Source organism: Pleurodeles waltl, chromosome 5, assembly GCF_031143425.1.
Source record: "Pleurodeles waltl isolate 20211129_DDA chromosome 5, aPleWal1.hap1.20221129, whole genome shotgun sequence".
NCBI lineage: Eukaryota > Metazoa > Chordata > Amphibia > Caudata > Salamandridae > Pleurodeles > Pleurodeles waltl.
In genome coordinates, this window is record NC_090444.1 from 827,988,685 (window position 1) to 828,008,286 (window position 19,602).

A 19,602-nucleotide genomic window follows, 5' to 3' on the forward strand; every position below is an offset into this window, starting at 1 on the left:
ACAGCGCCAAGCAAGCAAACAATCAAGAAAGTATTTAAACAATGCCCATTCTCGAGATTGCTATTGATGTGGTGGTTGAAGCCATTTTTAACTATTACCCGAGACAAGTATATGTCACGACGGCAGGAAGGTGGGTGTCTTACGTTAGACCTGTATCTGCTGGACATATTCACAACATTTGGAGATGCAATGCTACATATTTGGAGTTGGTCAGGGAAAATTCCTGCCATTTGTTTAACTTACGAGTACAGTGAGGGAGATACAGACCTGGGTTTCCTTCTGTCCCGCCAGTGTCAGGGACTTTGAAGGTGCTTCCTAAGGTGGGATATGGCCAAAAAATCCTACCTCGATTATACAAATCTCTTAAGAGGGATAGAGTGAAACTCCGTTTGAAAGGTTAGACAAAAATGTGAGGCCGATTTACAGGTGCACCTTTCTGACAAAGAAAGGGAGATGACCTGAACCCAAGTGCAAATAATAGCTAATAGAGCCAGATTCAAATCAGTGCATTTCTATATCCTACACTGTATCCACCTTACTGATAACACAGACAGAATGCCGTGTCCTAGATGTGGAGATAATAATGCCACATTCCTCCATATGCTCAGGTAATGCGGTCCTATTAGGGATTAGTTGTAAGAAGTAACAATGATCCTAAAAAAAAAAAAGTGGCCTCGATTAACATATTAACAGGTTTTTATAGGATGGGTGGGAAAATGTTACAGCTTGTAAGCAACAGACCCCCATTGAAGAGGAAGGCTCAATACTGCAAATTTGTAACTGGTATTGGTATCCTCATTGATCCTGATGGTGTGGGTTCAATAATTATTCAGTTTTCGTACAACTAAATAAAAACTTTAAAACAAAACATTTTCAACAGCCAAAAAACAGGCTGCACCAGCGTAGGAGCACAGAAACACCTTGCTTTCAGAAACACTCAGTTGACAGTCTCTCTACCTCTAGTAATGCATTCAGTCATTCCATGCAACCAGGACTAACATGCAAATCTCTGATTTGATATTCGTTTCTTCAGAATCCATAGGACATGGTTACAAAACCTATGCCCACACTACAGGTCATGCCCTGTGCCCAATATTTAAGCACTGTTTATTGGGTCTGCAGGTTTTATATAGGCACAAGGCAGCTCCTTTGATATCATCTGTAGGTTGCGGAACCATGCAATGTGTTAAATAGCCTAACCTCTCTTTTTGTAATTGGTTTGGTTTTAAATACTCATAGAAGGGTTTTAAAAGGGTCTCAAGTATATGTGAAAAGGTGGCATCAACTTTGAATATTTGGTCTACCTGGGTCTGCTACTATGCCTGTAAACTGTAACTTGTTTTGCACTTCAAGGCTGCGACCTGCTCACCTTTCTATGGATAAGTAATAAACTCTATATTCATACTATGTGCCAACGGAAACAAAAGCAACACCTAGTAGTCACTCAGATTACAAGCTCACATTCAAATTGCTGAGGTCACAGACCACACTTTCAAAATATTTATAGGTTTTTGCTTGCTTTTTTTTTCTGAAAAGGTATCTCAACGGATTAACAGCACACAACAGAAAACTATATTGGCTCAATCTAAAACTTCACAAGGACTTTGTGGTCAATTTGTTCATGTTTGTTCGGTTACATGCCACTAATATTCAATTTGACAATTAAAAAGTGAAATATTTTTCTGGCCCACTCCATGTGTTTTCACCTCTAGACCAATCTGTGCAGATATTTTAACACTTAGGGGGTCATTCTAAGTCTGGCGGGCGGCGGAGGCCGCCCGCCAGACTTCCCCCTCCGAAATACCGCTCCGCGGTCGAAAGACCGCGGAGGGTATTCCAAGTTTTTCCCTGGGCTGGCGGGCGGTCGCCAAAAGACCGCCCGCCAGCCCAGGGAAAAACTCCCTTCCCACAAGGATGCCGGCTCGTAATCGAGCCGGCGGAGTGGGAAGGTGCGACGGGTGCTGTTGCACCCGTCGCGTATTTCACTGTCTGCCAAGCAGACAGTGAAATACTTGTAGGGGCCCTCTTACGGGGGCCCCGCGACCCCCCCTACCGCCATCCGGTTCCCGGCGGGCGGACCGCCGGGAACTGGATGGCGGTAGGGGGGGTCGGAATCCCCTCGGCGGCGCAGCTAGCTGCGCCGCCTTGGAGGATTCAATAGGGCGGCGGTACACTGGCGGGAGACCGCCAGTGTTGCCGGTCTGACCGCGGCTTTACCGCCGCGGTCAGAATGCCCTGCGGGGCACCGCCGGCCTGTCGGCGGTGCTCCCGCCGACCCTGGCCCCGGCGGTCTAAGACCGCCGGGGTCAGAATCACCCCCTTAGTCTCAGGTGGATTACATCTTTTTGAAGGATGGCTTTGTGAAGATTTATCAAATGTAACATAACATAGCTATTGAGGGACACAGACACCAAAAAATGCTAGCCCAATTTAAAGAGTGGTCATGAAATCTTTCAAAAAGTATTTATTTGCGCATGTAATATTGATCTTAAAAGTTTTTGCGCAGATTGACATATTTGCTGACACATGCAACAGGTTCAACATCATTAAGCATTCCCTCCACGAGTTGTGATTTGTTTACATTAAATGTAAGTTCTGTATCTATCTCTATGCTGCAAGACAATAGATTACGTCTAAATGAGCTATAAGTCACAGTTTTGTATGTCTCTAGCATTTTCTGGCATCAATTTGCTTTCAGGTTACTGTCACATAAAGGACCAAGCATTTCACCTGCATTCTGAACAAAGAATAACAAGGCAGATACACATCCCTCTCTTGCGTTTTGTGTGCCCTTTGTCTAGCTACAATGTAGAATGCGATATCTGGTCTTTTACACATGAAACATGATTATTTAGAAACCATGGAAATTCGTTTGTAAATCTTTGTCTTTCACATTTTTCATTCAGTTTAACTTCCACTTTGAAACAAGCACTCCACTTGGTTAATAAATAAATCATTGGCAACAGAAACTTAATATCCCTCTTGCCACATCTCTCCCTGCTCCTACACCCCCTTATTTCTCCACAGTTACTTTGTCTTTTCAAATATCACATGTAGATGTTCTATCAGCAATGTTTCTTGACACTTTCAAGATTTAAAAAGAAGATCACAATAAAGAGTTGAACTCACCTCATCATGGTCAATATCCATGTCTCCAGTGATGACAATGCGCTTTTCAATCCTTGTTTCTGATACACCGCCCTTTATTGTCTGTAAAGTAGCATAAAGAAAATAAATATAAAATATACACACGTATTCAGAAAAGAGGATCAAGTTACTTTAAAAGTATAAATACAAAAAGAGGGGTTGACTCCCAACATCTGCAAAGCTCGAGCTTAGCAGTTTCTTTCTATTTTTAAGAGATACAATTGACTCAAGTCATGAGTGTGCTACAAACTATGAAAGTAAATCAGGTTATTTTGAGATTCTCTACACCTTCGTGTTTATTAATTGCTTGCAGTAGCGCCTATCCACACTTAGCATCACATCACCAGGAGAGCCTATGAAAGGAGTTAGAAAGGGGAAAAGTGTGGCTCCTAATACAGTGCTACTTAGACACTGCAGAATTAGGTTTACAAATCTCGAAAACACACTCAGGAGGGCAAGCATTTTTGCAATGGATAGCCTGGACTAAACTGTTAATCCTAGGATGATAAGCACGAGGCTGGAGGTTATTTACATAAGGTAGCCATTTATATTGCTCCTGGTCTCTTTTCCTACCTCTGCACATTCTCAGACACCATCCTAAAAATGTTCTCTCTCTACGGCAACCCAAAACTGGTACCATACCATTGTTAGATTTTTAAAGTTCTCTCTTGATTTTGGGAAATTATCCCTCAATATCTACTTATCATTCATATTTGTTTAACATTTTTCCTAACACAGAGGCACCAGAGGTTTACATGTAGTTGGAAAACAATAAAGAGTAAACATGCAGCAAAATATTTGTAACAGAGTGGGGTAGTAATGGAGAAACAGGTAAGTATTTCATGTAGGCGGGACAGGATTAGATGTACTCCACTTGTAAAATAGATTTCGGTGTAGTCTAACACGAATGCCACCTTAAGAAGGCCCATCTGGCGGTGGAATCCTCAAAAACCATAGCCAGAGTATGTTAATCATGAACTTGAGGAACTAGGGTACGGCAAGAGGTTTGCTCATCCCAAGAAGATATTTAGTGTACAAAGAGCTCAATTATAAACTACATTCACATCGTCCAATAAGCAAAACAGGGAAATGGCTTAATTAATCAATCCACAAGGCCCTGTATACTTTTAAGATCTTATGATGGCACACCCCAGTTTATGGACTGGGTAAACATACTAGAGAGAGGAATCTCCAGGCCAGTTTCAGATGTGATTTGCTTCTGAAGTATCTCTCATGTCCACTAGGCAGAAGCGAAGAACGTTTGATTATAGTTTGTCCATATGACAAAGCATATGGGCAAACCTCTATGCATTTTTTTATTGGTTGTCGTTTTTAGCAGGATCATAGGAGGAAAAATCTAATTAACCTTTCATTCAGACTGGACCTCTGCACGCCCGCCTCCTTTCTTTCATTCATTATTTGCTATACCATTGTGATTATGCTTAGTCTTCTGATTTGTAATATCACAGAGTAAATCAACGCTCATGGGAGATTAAGACCTGTTTTATATTTCATTGGTTCATTCAATTTACGCCAAGCTTGGATGAATTTAGATGAACTTTTTACATTTGTCCATGACTTGTCCTATTTGAAAAAACTGTGGACTATCTAGTTGATCTTACATGTAGTTTCCAGTTTTGTTATAACACTTAAAACAAGAGAGCTTACTGAATATTAAAAACTGACTATATTTGAAGGGTTCAATCAATTTATTCCAAGATTGGATTGATAAGGATGAACATGTTAGTTACTATTGCTAACATTACTATTTTTAACCAATATAAACTTTTTTTTTTTAACTAACTTGCTGATATTGAAAGAAAAACGTTAATTCGACTACTGTTCAAAGAGTTTCCTTAACTACTGTGATCTTTACTGGGTATTTCTATTTCTCTGACAGCTTAATAAACTATGCACTAATGCATGCCAATAGACCGTTTGCATAGAAATCAAAGATGCTTTAAAGGGGACCCAGACAAAAATATTAGCGAATAAGGTGATTCCTATGCCACTGACACAACCGACAACGGTACTGCCCATGTAGATTTACCTTAGTAATGTGCGTGGTTGTAGTAGTGGAAACGGATTCTGATGTGATGGTCTGTGCACTCATCAAAACACCAGGCTCACTGTCTCCGCTGCCATCAGCCTTTGGGAAGAAAAACACATATATAAATAAGCAAATAGATTTGGAAGAGTAGACTAGATTAAATCCCGATGACAGCTATTTGCCAGAAAGGTGGGATCATGGAAAAGACAAACCTCGTGAATGGATTTATTTTCTAAAACACAGATCTATTTAAAAACAACGAAAGTTGAGTCATTTGCCTGTTTGCGTAAAGGAACTCTAAGAAGACTTAGAGATTCAGAAACCTAGTTTAACTTGATGCAAGATTATAGCAAGAGTAAGTCATCTGCAAGACACGCTAGAAAGACGAGAGTGAACACAGATTTGATAGCGATTTGAAAACACATGTATTTTTGGTAAGAAAAACTGAACAATTTCCATACGAGCAAAGTGGACTTGTGCGATTCCTCTAGAGATGCAGCTGAGGAGGAAATAAACTGTAAGACAGTTCAATGTTATGCAATCGTAAATTGGAAACACTACTGAGGTAAGGGAAAACTTGTGGTGGATTTACTGCTGTGGTTCCAGGACGTGCCTTCTATGGCGCAGCCAGGTACAACAAGGCAGTTGCCAATAGAGTATAAATAAATCTATAACAAGCATTGGCAAGTCAATAGGTCCCGCTTATGCGAGGGCTATTGAATTTGCCACTGGCTTTTAGCTATGTTGTACAGCAGCATGGTCTAACAGTAAAGTTAGAAAAAAGTGCTATGACATCATAGTGATTTCTGTCTAACTTTAATTTTAGCCACACTGCACAACCACGCTGCTGCAGAACAAGACACTGACAAAGCCAACAGCTCTCGTATAGGCAAGACAAATGTGGAGCAAATGGCTTCGAAATGACAGTGTGACCATTGCAAGTAGTGCATTATGCATTTTTTCATCACACAGTACTTTTTTTTAAGACTGCATATTTGGCCAATGATGATGTTACAGGTTCTGATTTTCGTTACTATTTTTTTCATAACAATCACCAAAAGTAATACTGCTGTGTAGAAAAAAAACATCCATGTGCTATCAAAACGAAACCTAACTCATAAGCCTAATATTTTGTTTTAAAAGTGAATGCCTTGGAAGGCGGGGTTGCTTACGCCACAATGTCAAAAATTAAGTAAAATCAAAGTATACATGTCCACACAACCCTTCAATATTAGCAAAGTAAGGACATGATTATAAAATGCTGCAGTTTCATGAAACAAATGCACTCTGAAAACAGCACACAACAGTGACCATCTCTTGTGTTTCGTAATAGTGTTTTGCGGTCCAAAACTGCATAAGTTACTTAAGAAGTTCACATACCAATAAAGGGGCCTTGTGAAAAATGTACAGTCATGTGTACTTAAAGCCCTAGGAGGATACTCTTACTGCAGTCAGCGTTCTTTGTTACTAAACAGAACATTGAAAGTGGAACCGCTCTTTTGTAGAGTCCATGCTGTTGTGATCATCCTGCAGAAAGCTTAATAAGTAAATAAAAAAAGCAATGTAAATGCCATTCTTTTCTGCAGCAGATCCCTTGTTCTTTGTACAGTTCGATCCGTCAGATGGCCAGAAGCCTTTCGACTCTGCAGTGCTTATGTGTTGCAGACGGCTCTCGGCCGTCCGAGCCCATGGCACTTGAAAACCCTCTGGTGAGAGCACCAGAAGGATTTCTTTTACAAAGAAACAGCCTTGGGGAGATGGGGGAGAGCTTTCCCAACTCTTGATGCAGTTTTTTTGTTTCCATTGAAATGATGATCAGCGCGCGCTGATGTCATTCTAATGGAAACAAAAGTGAAATGAGCTGATGAGCTAATTTCACTTTCTCTGCATCAGTGCTCGTGGCGCTATCTGAGCCCCCAAACACGATCCAGACTGAAAAGGTATTATCGGAAAGAGGAGATTCTCCCCTTTCCAATAACACCATCCCTAGTGGATCCTCGATCACAGCAGGAGGGTGATCCCCAAGCAGGGATCCACTCCACTAGGCACCAGGGAAGGGGAGCGGTTTCTTGGGCAAGGGCTTTTGCTCCCCCAATTTTTTGGGGTTCTATTCACTCTTTCTCCCCCCCCCCCCGGGGTCTGATGGGGGCAGTACCAGAAAGTCCAATGGCACACCAGGGAATACTTTCTATTATTACGGTAGGGGTGGAGGCTGGCCATGATGGCCCTGTTAATGCCCCCACCCCAAAAAACATAGGCACAGTCTTTCTGTCGACCACTTGGGGGGCAGATGGGGGAAAGAGTCCCCACTCTGACCCCCCACCCCACCCCCAGAAAGCCCCTAGGCACCAAGGATTCTTTTTTAGGGGTGGGGGCTGCCCAGTATGAGCATGGCAATGCCCCCACCGTCCCAAAAAATTGGCACAATCTTTCTGCCATCCCTTTAAGGGCAGATTGGGCTATAGGACCAATCTGCCCTTGGGGGACAGAAAGCATACTAGACACCAGGGACTATTAGGGGTGGTTTGCAAAGAATGGACATGGCAATGCCCCCCAAACTGGCAGTCTTTCTGACCCCCCGAGCCCAGATGACAAAAGTATCTAATCTCAATGGCAAGGAAAAGTAGATTTGACTCTTTTAGGTGTTAATTTCTCATATGGGCCAGCAGGGCTTGGCTAACTACCAATATCATCCCACTTGCAATGGTGAGCGGCTGCACTTTTTGGGCTTTGGTAGGCTGTTACCTGAAATAACCTACCAGACCCAGTCACTTCTGAAAGTAGACATCTGGGGAAGTCCAGGGTGCTTCAAGTGCACCCCACACCATTTTCTTACCCATAAAGCCCTGCAAAACTCCACCTTTGCGTGAAGTCACACATTTTCCCTACATTACTGTGATGGAAATTTCCAGAATCTGTAGGAATCCAAAAAAATCCTAACACCCAGATTTGCCCCAACTGTGCTGATAAAAACTGCCCCACATGTGTGGTTGGGCCTAGCGCCAGCAACAGGAACGGATCCAAATGAGGTCAATAGGAATCTCCACCCATAGTAACTGTTCCTTTCTATAGGAAAACCTTGAAGGATCTATACGAATGACTCTTGCTGAATTCAGATTTGTGTCTACTTTTCAGAAATGTATAGCTTTACGGAATCCACCACTGGTTTTACACCCATTTCTACCAATAACAGGAAGAAGGTTAAATGCACAAAAAAACTGGAAAAATGGGCTATGTCCCAGTAAAATGTCAAAACTGTGTTGACAAAAATGGTTTTCTGATTGTTTGCCCGTTCCTAAAAAAAACTGGGAAGACAGTGATTCGAGCCCTGCAAACCCTTTGTTAATGCTATTTGAAGGGAAAAAACTGAAACTTTCGTTTGCAGCACTTTTTTCCCAAAAAACAAAACAAATTTAGCTGTATTTTGACTAATTTCTTGGTCCCCTCCCGGTGAATCGACAAACCCTGTGTACCTTCAGAATCCCCAGGAGGTTGGCAAGAAGGGCACAAATTTGGTGTGGCTAACTAATGTGGACCAAAAGTTAAGGGGGCCTAAGATCGAACTACCCCAAAGAGCCAAAAAGGGGTCAGAACTGGAGGGTGGGGGAGGCCTAGCAGCAAAAGGGTTAACAAAAGTACAAGCCAAACACAAACGAGGGCGGGTGAGGTGGAGATGAAAATAAGACAGGCGCAGGTGGGGATGGACGGATGGGAAGAGGGGTGGGAGCAAGGCAAAAGAAGCATCATGGGCGGGGATATGGGAGATAGATTGCCTGGAACACAAGCACTCATGTTTGTCCTTGTATAATTCAACTTTCATAGAAGCACTGAAACCATATAGCAGTATCTGCTTCTCCCCTCACTCCTTTCGAAATGCCACCTCACAGTTTGCCTTCATGTTTCAGTGAACACAGCCCCCAGCTGGTAGCACCTGAGGAGCAGTGAGGGCAATGGCTGTTCGGAAGCCATTTACTGCACACTTATTTCACTCTCTGAACTTGTCCTTGTCACCGGAGAAAGGTGGCAGGGTGAGAGTTCCTCAATACAGAAGAAAGAACATGCTTGCCTAAGGATCATGATTAACAGATCTCTATAGAGCTTCACTAGCATGACTAAAATAATCCAGGGCATAACAAGTAGGAAAAAGAGAAATAGAGTGTATAAGAAGCAACATAAATGGATGGGGCAGAAGACGGCCTGAAATGCACATGTTGATATACAGTGCTTGGACACAAAGAAAAAAGTAGCTCCAAACAGGAGCAGCGGATGGACACAAGTAGTTGGTCCCTGCTCCTGGGGAAACACATGAAGATGACAAGATACCCACATGCCGTAACAAACAGGAACAAAGAAAATGAGAACTACGCTGGGGCTAACCAGTGGTAAGGTGTGGGCGGGCTGAAAACCCACTGAATGTAAACAAAATGTCTTGAAAAGACAGTGCATGCCCTGTCTAGCCAAGACCTAAAAACATCAGCCTCCAAATAAACATTATATGAATACAATCAATGGCTTAAACGCTAATCATGCAATCTTTTAGAACTCCCCTGGATGCACATATACATACTGATGGAAAGCACTATACATTCCCCACTGAGACAGTTTAGCAGTATCGCTTTGAAAAGGCCAATGATGCTGAACCCAACTCGGAGACAGAGTACGAAATAAATTAGTAAACACAAAACTAGAGTACCAGAAAAAGGCATGTACCAGCACTTTGGCAGGACTTAATTATGTGTTCACTCAAAAATGCTGTTGGAACAAGTCAAGGTTCCCCAGCACCATCTCCCATTGTCAATCCAACCTGTTTGAGTACAGCAATCACCAACTGCTGTGAGTAACCAAAGGAACTGTCCTTATCCTAGTTTTGTCAACACAGAACAGAATCGCATTGGGTAAACCCTGAGGACTGAAGGGGACTCCATTGCCCAGAACACTGTTCATGCCGGAGGCAAAATATTACAACTGCCAGTGCTGAGGAGTGGTTTATAGCTGCACACATCAGTCTTAGAAGCGGGATGAAATGCTGAGGGATGGAAGTGACTTCATTGCCCACAACTCTGTTTATGCCAGGAGGCGGGCTTTACAACTTTCATCGTCGGGCAGGTGCTTATGTCTGCACACAACTGCTCAAGACGTGAACAAGAGCAGGCCTGTCTGTGCACGGTTGAGACTGGAGGAGGCCAGGCTAGGCCACCTCTCTTGATTCCGCTACCAAGATAACCCCACTCCGCCCTCAGAAAATGCGAAAGAGAAAGTTAAACTAGATATCCCGATAGGGCACCATAGAAAATGCCAAAATCTAGAATCACTTTTTTACCAAGTGCTATGGATATCAGTGAAAGAGAGATAAGCAATGTCGCAGGTACTACAAACGGTAAACAAGTGTCTGGAATCTCCTCCTCAAATTACTCGAATGATCTGGAAGACTGAGGGGGAATCCTAGCAATGCTAAATCAAATCCTTGCGTGTCGCATGAAGTTTTAACGATCGAAAGGGTATTAAAAAAATGTATCAGAGATCACCCCAACACGGCCAACAGGGAAAAGGGAAACACCTGGTGAAGCTCTAGGTAAAGAGATCAAAACATCTGGGGAGGATGGGGCTTTATGACATGTTTAAAAATGTGGTAAGCTGAGCTGATAGAAAAATAAATCTTGGCCCCGATGTGGACAAATGGATGCTACCTCAAAGGGAATTGAGGCACTAGTTAAAATTCACTGGACTCAAATGTTATCCAGACTACAGGAGGTTGAACATTTTGATACTATCTCTGTAAGGTTAATGCTGGAAACAAACGCATCAATGAATCATCCGGTGAACAAGATCTCTAACACACAGAAAAATGTTTCAGCCAAGAATTTAATGCCAGCACCAAATGAAGGGCCTAAGGATGGGAGTAGTGAGTCTGCTGTAGATGGGAGTCTAAACCCAGAGTGCGATAGACCGGGGTAACTGTGATCCTACAACCTAAGCTTACTATGTTATGCAATACTACTCAGATTAGGTGACAAATTACCAGTCACCAACATAGTTAAGATCTGCCACTTAAGGCTACGCCAAACGTAATTGTATTAAAAAATGCCCCACTCTTCGAACATAATCAAATAGTCATGGAAGAATCTCAAAAACAGACCTATTCACGGGACTGGACAGAGAACTGGATTAACTAGACCACTTTTTAATGATGTGAATATGCTTCCTAGGGTAAGTTGGGTGCGAAGATGCATCAAGACGGATCCTGGTGACTGTATTGTTATGAATTTTAGGTTGCCTAATTTAGTAAGACTGATTTTGAATAGACTAAGTGTGATATGATCTTCCAATATAAAGATCATTGCTGTACCACTGGGCTATTTTTATAAGCCCGCAGAATGTAGGGGACTAATTAAGGGAGAAATTATTCTATGTCCTTACTATTAACATTTTTCTCTGCTGTGGACAGTAGATGACAATAAATGACTAATGGTTTGGAGGACCAACATTAGATTATTAGCGTCACTGTCTAGGTGTGAAGTTTGGCGGTGTCCTGTGTCACATAATTTGGAGATTCTGTGTTGTACCTCAGACACAGTACTAAGAATAGTAGCACAAACAACTGAGTGTATGGACCTTTCCGCTCCTCAACACTTTAAGCTTAGTTCCTACAGCTCAAGTAATTCAGCTATCACTCTAGGACAGGTAGACAAGTCTAGTCTTCTTTTTCAGAATATAGCTGGTATTAGGAAAAGATACAGAAACAAGATTGGCTATCTTTTGTTGATCATTTCCGGGTCCTCTGTCTTTAGAAGGTGTGGGCTTTTGACTATCCTCATATTAATGGCTATATTAAATTTGTAGGAGGCTGGACTGGCTTGTAGTGAGTACCAAGGGGTACTTGCACCTTGCACCAGACCCAGTTATCCCTTATTAGTGTATAGGGTGTCTAGCAGCTTAGGCTGATAGATAATGGTAGCTTAGCAGAGCAGCTTAGGCTGAACTAGGAGACGTGTGAAGCTACTACAGTACCACTTAGTGTCATATGCACAATATCATAAGAAAACACAATACACAGTTATACTAAAAATAAAGGTACTTTATTTTTATGACAATATGCCAAAGTATCTTAGAGTGTACCCTCAGTGAGAGGATAGGAAATATACACAAGATATATATACACAATAGCAAAAATATGCAGTATAGTCTTAGAAAACAGTGCAAACAATGTATAGTTACAATAGGATGCAATGGGGAAACATAGGGATAGGGGCAACACAAACCATATACTCCAAAAGTGGAATGCGCACCACGAATGGACCCCAAACCTATGTGACCTTGTAGAGGGTCGCTGGGACTATTAGAAAATAGTGAGAGTTAGAAAAATAACCCTCCCCAAGACCCTGAAAAGTGAGTGCAAAGTGCACTAAAGTTCCCCTAAGGACAAAGAAGTCGTGTTAGAGGAATAATGCAGGAAAGACACAAACCAACAATGCAACAACGCTGGATTTCCAATCTGGGGTACCTGTGGAACAAGAGACCAAGTCCAAAAGTCACAAGCAAGTCGGAGATGGGCAGATGCCCAGGAAATGCCAGCTGCGGGTGCAAAGAAGCTTCTACTGGACAGAAGAAGCTGCGGTTTCTGCAGGAACGAAAAGGGCTAGAGACTTCCCCTTTGGAGGACGGATCCCTCTCGCTTTGTAGAGTCGTGCAGAAGTGTTTTCCCGCCGAAAGAACGCCAACAAGCCTTGCTAGCTGCAAATCGTGCGGTTAGCGTTTTTGGATGCTGCTGTGGCCCAGGAGGGACCAGGAGGTCGCAAATTGGACCAGGAGGTAGAGGGGACGTCGAGCAAGACAAGGAGCCCTCTTAGCAGCAGGTAGCACCCAGAGAAGTGACAGAAACAGGCACTACGAGGATGCGTGAAACGGTGCTCACCCGAAGTCGCACAAAGAAGTCCCACGTTGCCGGAGAACAACTTAGGAGGTCGTGCAATGCAGGTTAGAGTGCCGTGGACCCAGGCTGGACTGTGCACAAAGGATTTCCGCCGGAAGTGCACGGAGGCCGGAGTAGCTGCAAAAGTCGCGGTTCCCAGCAATGCAGTCTAGCGAGGTGAGGCAAGGACTTACCTCCACCAAACTTGGACTGAAGAGTCACTGGACTGTGGGGGTCACTTGGACAGAGTTGCTGGTTTCGAGGGGCCTCGCTCGTCGTGCTGAGAGGAGACCCAAGGGACCGATAATGCAGCTTTATGGTGCCTGCGGTTGCAGGGGGAAGATTCCGTCGACCCACGGGAGATTTCTTCGGAGCTTCTAGTGCAGAGAGGAGGCAGACTACCCCCACAGCATGCACCTCCAGGAAAACAGTCGAGAAGGCGGCAGGATCAGCGTTACAGAGTTGCAGTAGTCGTCTTAGCTACTTTGTTGCAGTTTTGCAGGCTTCCAGCGCGGTCAGCAGTCGATTCCTTGGCAGAAGGTGAAGAGAGAGATGCAGAGGAACTCGGCTGAGCTCTTGCATTCGTTATCTAAAGTTTCCCCAGAGACAGAGACCCTAAATAGCCAGAAAAGAGGGTTTGGCTACCTAGGAGAGAGGATAGGCTAGCAACACCTGAAGGAGCCTATCACAAGGAGTCTCTGACGTCACCTGGTGGCACTGGCCACTCAGAGCAGTCCAGTGTGCCAGCAGCACCTCTGTTTCCAAGATGGCAGAGGTCTGGAGCACACTGGAGGAGCTCTGGACACCTCCCAGGGGAGGTGCAGGTCAGGGGAGTGGTCACTCCCCTTTCCTTTGTCCAGTTTCGCGCCAGAGCAGGGCTAAGGGGTCCCCTGAACCAGTGTAGACTGGCTTATGCAGAATTGGGCACATCTGTGCCCAAGAAAGAATTTCCAGAGGCTGGGGGAGGCTACTCCTCCCCTGCCTTCACACCATTTTCCAAAGGGAGAGGGTGTCACACCCTCTCTCAGAGGAAGTTCTTTGTTCTGCCATCCTGGGCCAGGCCTGGCTGGACCCCAGGAGGGCAGATGCCTGTCTGAGGGGTTGGCAGCAGCTGCAGTGAAACCCCAGGAAGGGCAGTTTGGCAGTACCAGGGTCTGTGCTACAGACCACTGGGATCATGGGATTGTGCCAACTATGCCAGGATGGCATAGAGGGGGCAATTCCATGATCATAGACATGTTACATGGCCATATTAGGAGTTACCATTGTGAAGCTACATATAGGTAGTGACCTATATGTAGTGCATGCGTGTAATGGTGTCCCCGCACTCACAAAGTCAGGGAAATTGGCCCTGAACAATGTGGGGGCACCTTGGCTAGTGCCAGGGTGCCCTCACACTAAGTAACTTTGCACCTAACCTTTACCAGGTAAAGGTTAGACATATAGGTGACTTATAAGTTACTTATGTGCAGTGAAAAATGGCTGTGAAATAACGTGGACGTTATTTCACTCAGGCTGCAGTGGCAGGCCTGTGTAAGAATTGTCAGAGCTCCCTGTGGGTGTCAAAAGAAATGCTGCAGCCCATAGGGATCTCCTGGAACCCCAATACCCTGGGTACCTCAGTACCATATACCAGGGAATTATAAGGGTGTTCCAGTAAGCCAATGTAAATTGGTAAAAATGGTCACTAGCCTGTTAGTGACAATTTGGAAAGAAATGAGAGAGCATAACCACTGAGGTTCTGATTAGCAGAGCCTCAGTGAGACAGTTAGTCACTACACAGGTAACACATTCAGGCACACTTATGAGCACTGGGGCCCTGGGTTACCAGGGTCCCAGAGACACATACAACTAAAACAACATATATACAGTGAAAAATGGGGGTAACATGCCAGGCAAGATGGTACTTTCCTACAACATTCCACAGAGCGAAGAGAGGTCTAGTCACTTAACTGGAGGATGAGGATATTAAGACTCCTTTCCTGGGGATTTCTAGGAACGTCAAAGAGCTGGAGAGGTGCTCACCCGCACACTAGAAGAAAATTCAGAGGAGGGCTTGATTACAAGTGTCCTAAAGCCCTTAGTTCACTGAAGGCAACATATAAAAGACCCATTAGAGTTAATAGCAAAGTAGTAGCTTGCAGGCTGGCATAAAAGGCTGTGCTGCCTAGCAGAAGGCAAACAACAAAGGATGCAGCATGTTCAACAACAATCACCGATAGCACTCTTAAGGACAGCGATGCCCTCTGGCAGATATTTAACAATACCTAATTCAGAGAGCTGACTGATCCCACCATTTAGGTTGTCATTTCAACAGAGGACTGGATGGCCCACCTTTCAAACATCTATTTAGCCAAGAATTATGTGTCTGCGGAAGATGGGTATTAAGAGCTGCGTGCAGCCTCCGAGAAGTATCAAGATAAAGTCCCCCACGTTTTCTCACTAAAAGTAAATGCAGCTCTTAATAGCAGTCGCATTGGGAAGGCCCTGGATCCCGATGAGATGCCTAACGACCTTTTTAAAACTAATTTGAATACATGAGGTTCACTTATGACCAATGTCTTGAGAGCTGTCAGTAGATCTGGGACCTTAAAGACTTGATTCATGACCCTAACTGTCCCAATTTACAGGAAAGGAGATTGAGCTGACCCAAAATGCTATTGGCCGATCTCACTTTTAGATTCACTGTTGAAGGTGGCAGGCAGAATCTTACTTTTGAGACTAGAGAATTGGGCTGAGAAAAATGAAGTATTTTTGGATACACAGTATGGTTTTATAAAGGCGGTGGGAACAGTTGAACAATATCTCAACCTAAGTCTTATTACTGGAAAAAAGAGACTAGCCAGGAAAGGTCCCATATAAATGGCACGCGTGGACCTTGAGAGTGCTTTTGACTGCATAAATCAAGGCAGATTATAAACAGAGATGGAATGGACACTTGGCCAGTTAGTTTTCTTAAAGGAGTTCAACATGCACACATGGATTCAGTACTGACAGAAATGTACGACAAGACTGTGCCCTGGCACCATTTCCTTTTCTGCTTTATATTAATAATTTGAGTAGTGTTAGACTTTTCATCCTTGCCGTGGTCTCCCTTAACTTTTTGCCTCTGTTCCCCAGGTTGTTGATGTGTGCTGGACTCTGATTTTGCTGTTTTTGTTACTCTGGGCATTTTACCACTGGTAACCAGTGCTAAAGTGCAAGTGCTCCTTTACAAAAAATATGTATGTAATTGCTTTATTCATGATTGGCATATTTGGTTTAATAGTAAATCCCTAGTAAAGTGTACTAGAGGTGCCAGGGCCTGTAAATCAAATGCTACTAGTCGGCCTGCAGCACTGGTTGTGCCACCCACCTAAGTAGGTCTGTAATCATGTCTCAGACCTGCCACTGCAGTGTCTGTGTGTGCAGTTTTAAATGTAAATTCGACTTAACCTAAACCTTCCCTTTTCTTACATGTCAGACACCCCTAAGGTAGGCCCAAGGGCAGGGTGCAGTGTATGGTTAAGGTAGGACATATAGTAATGTGTTTTATATGTCCTGACAGTGAAATATTGCTAAATTCGTTTTTCACTGTTGCAAGGCCTGCCCCTCTCATAGGTTAACATGGGGTCTACCTTTAAATCTGATTAAAGTGTAAATTACCTTTGGGAGCAGATGGACATGTGGCGTTTGGGGTCTCTGAGCTCACAATTTACAAATACATCTTTTAGTAAAGTTGATTTTAAGATTGTGTGTTCGAAAATGCCACTTTTAGAAAGTGAGCATTTTCTTGCTTATACCATTTCTGTGACTCTGCATGTTTGCGGATTCCCTGTCTGGGTCAGTTTGACAGGTGGGCTGGTTGCACCTCACACTAGACAGTGACACAAAGGGAGCTGGGGTGTAGCCTGCATATCCTGATGAGCCATCTGTGCTAGGAGGGATGGGAGGAGTGGTCACTCACACCTGAAAGGGCTGTGCCTGCCCTCACACAATGCAGTCTCCAACCCCCTGGTGCGTGTCTGTGGCCTGGCCTGGCCAAGACAGGATTTCACATTCAAAAGAGACTTTACTTTGAAGTATGCCTACTTCAAAGGAGAAATTGGGAATAAGAAGGGCACCCAAAACCACAGACTTAAGAAACACTTCTGGAAACAAGAGGAACCTCTGCCTGCAGAAGAGCTGAAGAGCAGAGGAAGAAGAGCTGACCTGCCTGTGACTGTGTTTTGTGGAGCTATCCTACAGTTGCTGCTTCTGCCAGAGTAAGAGGGCAAAGACTGGACTTTGTGTGCCTTCCATCTTGAGAAGAAATCTCCAAGGGCTTGATTATGAGTTTGCCTCCTGTTGTTTAAAGTCTCAGGGACAGGAAAGACTTCTCCCTGCCAGCACCTGGAGTCTCTGGAGAGACACCTACTCTGTCCTGTGGGGCCCATCCAGTTCCTGGGACCCTGAAAGGAGAAGCTGGCAGCCTAAAGAAAAGGAAATCCACGCACAAAGCGCTGTGCGGGGAAAAGATTGCAGCGACTCAGATCTGCGGCTGAAGAAACAACACACCGCCAGCTCCGCGGCTGAAAATCAACGCTCGCAGGGAATGCGACAGAAGAATCGGCGCACAGAGCAGGAGAAACGACGCGCAGCATCGCTGATGGAGGCTGGGTGATCGCATCCCGCGCTGCGTAGTTATCAGATCATTGTACGACTGGATTTCCGACTCAAGTACCACTGGGCGTGTACAAACAACACAAGGCCTGCCTGGACTTGAGAGTGCTGACCGGATCAATGCATCGCTCTCCTGCGGAGAGAAAAAATGACCCGCCTGACCCGACGAAAGGAGAAACAACGCAAGGTCCCGCTCATGAGTGGAATTGACGCATTGCAAGCCCTTTTTGACGCGCATTCGCCTGTGCGGGGTTATATTTGACGCACCCAAGGTACTTTTTCACGCTAACAGCGTTAGTGTGTGTTTGAAACCACTTAAAGACTCTTTTTGATTTTTTATTGATAACTTGACTTGTATATTGTGGATTTTTGTTGTTTTGGTCTTGTTTTGTTTAGATAAATATTTCCTATTTTTTCTAAACCTGTGTTGTGTCATTTTGTAGTGTTTTCATTAAGTTACAGTGTGTGTTGGTACAAATACTTTACACCTAGCACTCTGAAGTTAAGCCTACTGCTCTGCTAAGCTACCAAGGGGGTAAGCATGGGTTAGCTAAGGGTGATTCTCTTTTACCCTGACTAGAGTGAGGATCCTTGCTTGAACAGGGGGTAACCTGACTGTCAACCAAAGACCCCATTTCTAACAAGTAGGGTACTGGAAGTACAAAGCAGAGATGTTTCCCTGGCAGTGACCAGTACTGCACTACTGCATGGAGATGACGCAGTTCTCATGTCACAAACACCAAGGGGTCTGCAATTACTGATTGGCGTCTTTGTCTGATATATGCCTAATTTGGACCTAAGAGTTAATCTCTCCATAACCTTCATTATTAAGTGCAGTCTGAATGCAAATAAAATATACTAGTTTAAAGTAGGAGAGACAAAACATGCACAGACACCAACTTTCTCCGACCTGGGTTTGTTGTTTGACGTTCGGGGTACATGGCCACAGCAACAATTAACATCTTCACTGCAAAATTGGGGAGGAAGCAGTTGAAAGAACGATTTATTATATATAAAGTGAAATGTGTCTATATGGCTAAGTATGGAGCAGGTGTCTGGGAGTATGCAAAATTAGAAAAGCTTCAGCAAGCAGAAATTGCCTGCTTAAGAAAGTTCCTCTCACTCCTACAGTGTGCCTCTACCTAAGTCTGTCAAGGAGTTGCATCTTCTCTTTTTTGGAAGGCCTTGTTAGAATTCACGCTGTTCTGCTTTGGCATAGAATTTGGACACAGCTGGAGACATTTTTAAATAGGAGGATAATTCTGGATTACTTATCTTTGGACTAAGTTAATAAAATCCCTTGGCTTAACTATATTAAGGCTTTAGTAGTAGGCTGGGCACATCAGAATTTTTTATGATCCTTCATCCCTACAAGGACTAACTACGGGGAGAATTAAACTCATGTCAATGAAATTGATAGATAAAGAACAATTTTATTGGGAATGTGGGAAGCAGAATGTCTTAGTTCATGAACTGGTACAAATCAACAAGGGTATCCATTTCTATCTGGCGCATGTGTATGTTACACAGCATGTGCTTTTTCTAACATGGCTTAGAGGCAATATTATTCATTGCCTTGTGTCTTTCCCTAGAGCGAATGACTGATCAGCTACATTGGATAGGTGTCCGTGTGACAGTGTCCCAGAACAATGCACTTTTTCCTCATCTGTAAATTTTATGAGGTATCCCAAAACTGGTTGTTAAGGCCGATACTGCAAAGGTATACATTTAGATTCCGCAGCCCAGCTATGCTTTTTTATTTATTTATTTTTTACAAAGAGATTTGCACAGCTGTGTTCAAGCTAAGCCATGTTGACACTCAAGGAACTAGGCAGGTAATTCATTTTAACAGCAG

General features: G+C 43.8%; 1 protein-coding gene across 22 annotated transcripts in view; it reads right to left on the reverse strand.

The window, feature by feature from the left end:
- EPB41L2 (erythrocyte membrane protein band 4.1 like 2) overlaps positions 1-19,602 on the reverse strand; it is a 1,020,488-nt gene that overhangs the window by 54,422 nt on the left and 946,464 nt on the right. For all 22 annotated transcript variants that reach the window (XM_069234854.1, XM_069234865.1, XM_069234873.1 and 19 more), the window contains 2 exons: positions 5,198-5,296; positions 3,130-3,210 (listed from right to left, as the gene is read on the reverse strand). In XM_069234854.1, the coding sequence (XP_069090955.1) occupies positions 3,130-3,210; positions 5,198-5,296 (180 nt within the window). The remainder of the gene's footprint in view (positions 1-3,129; positions 3,211-5,197; positions 5,297-19,602) is intronic.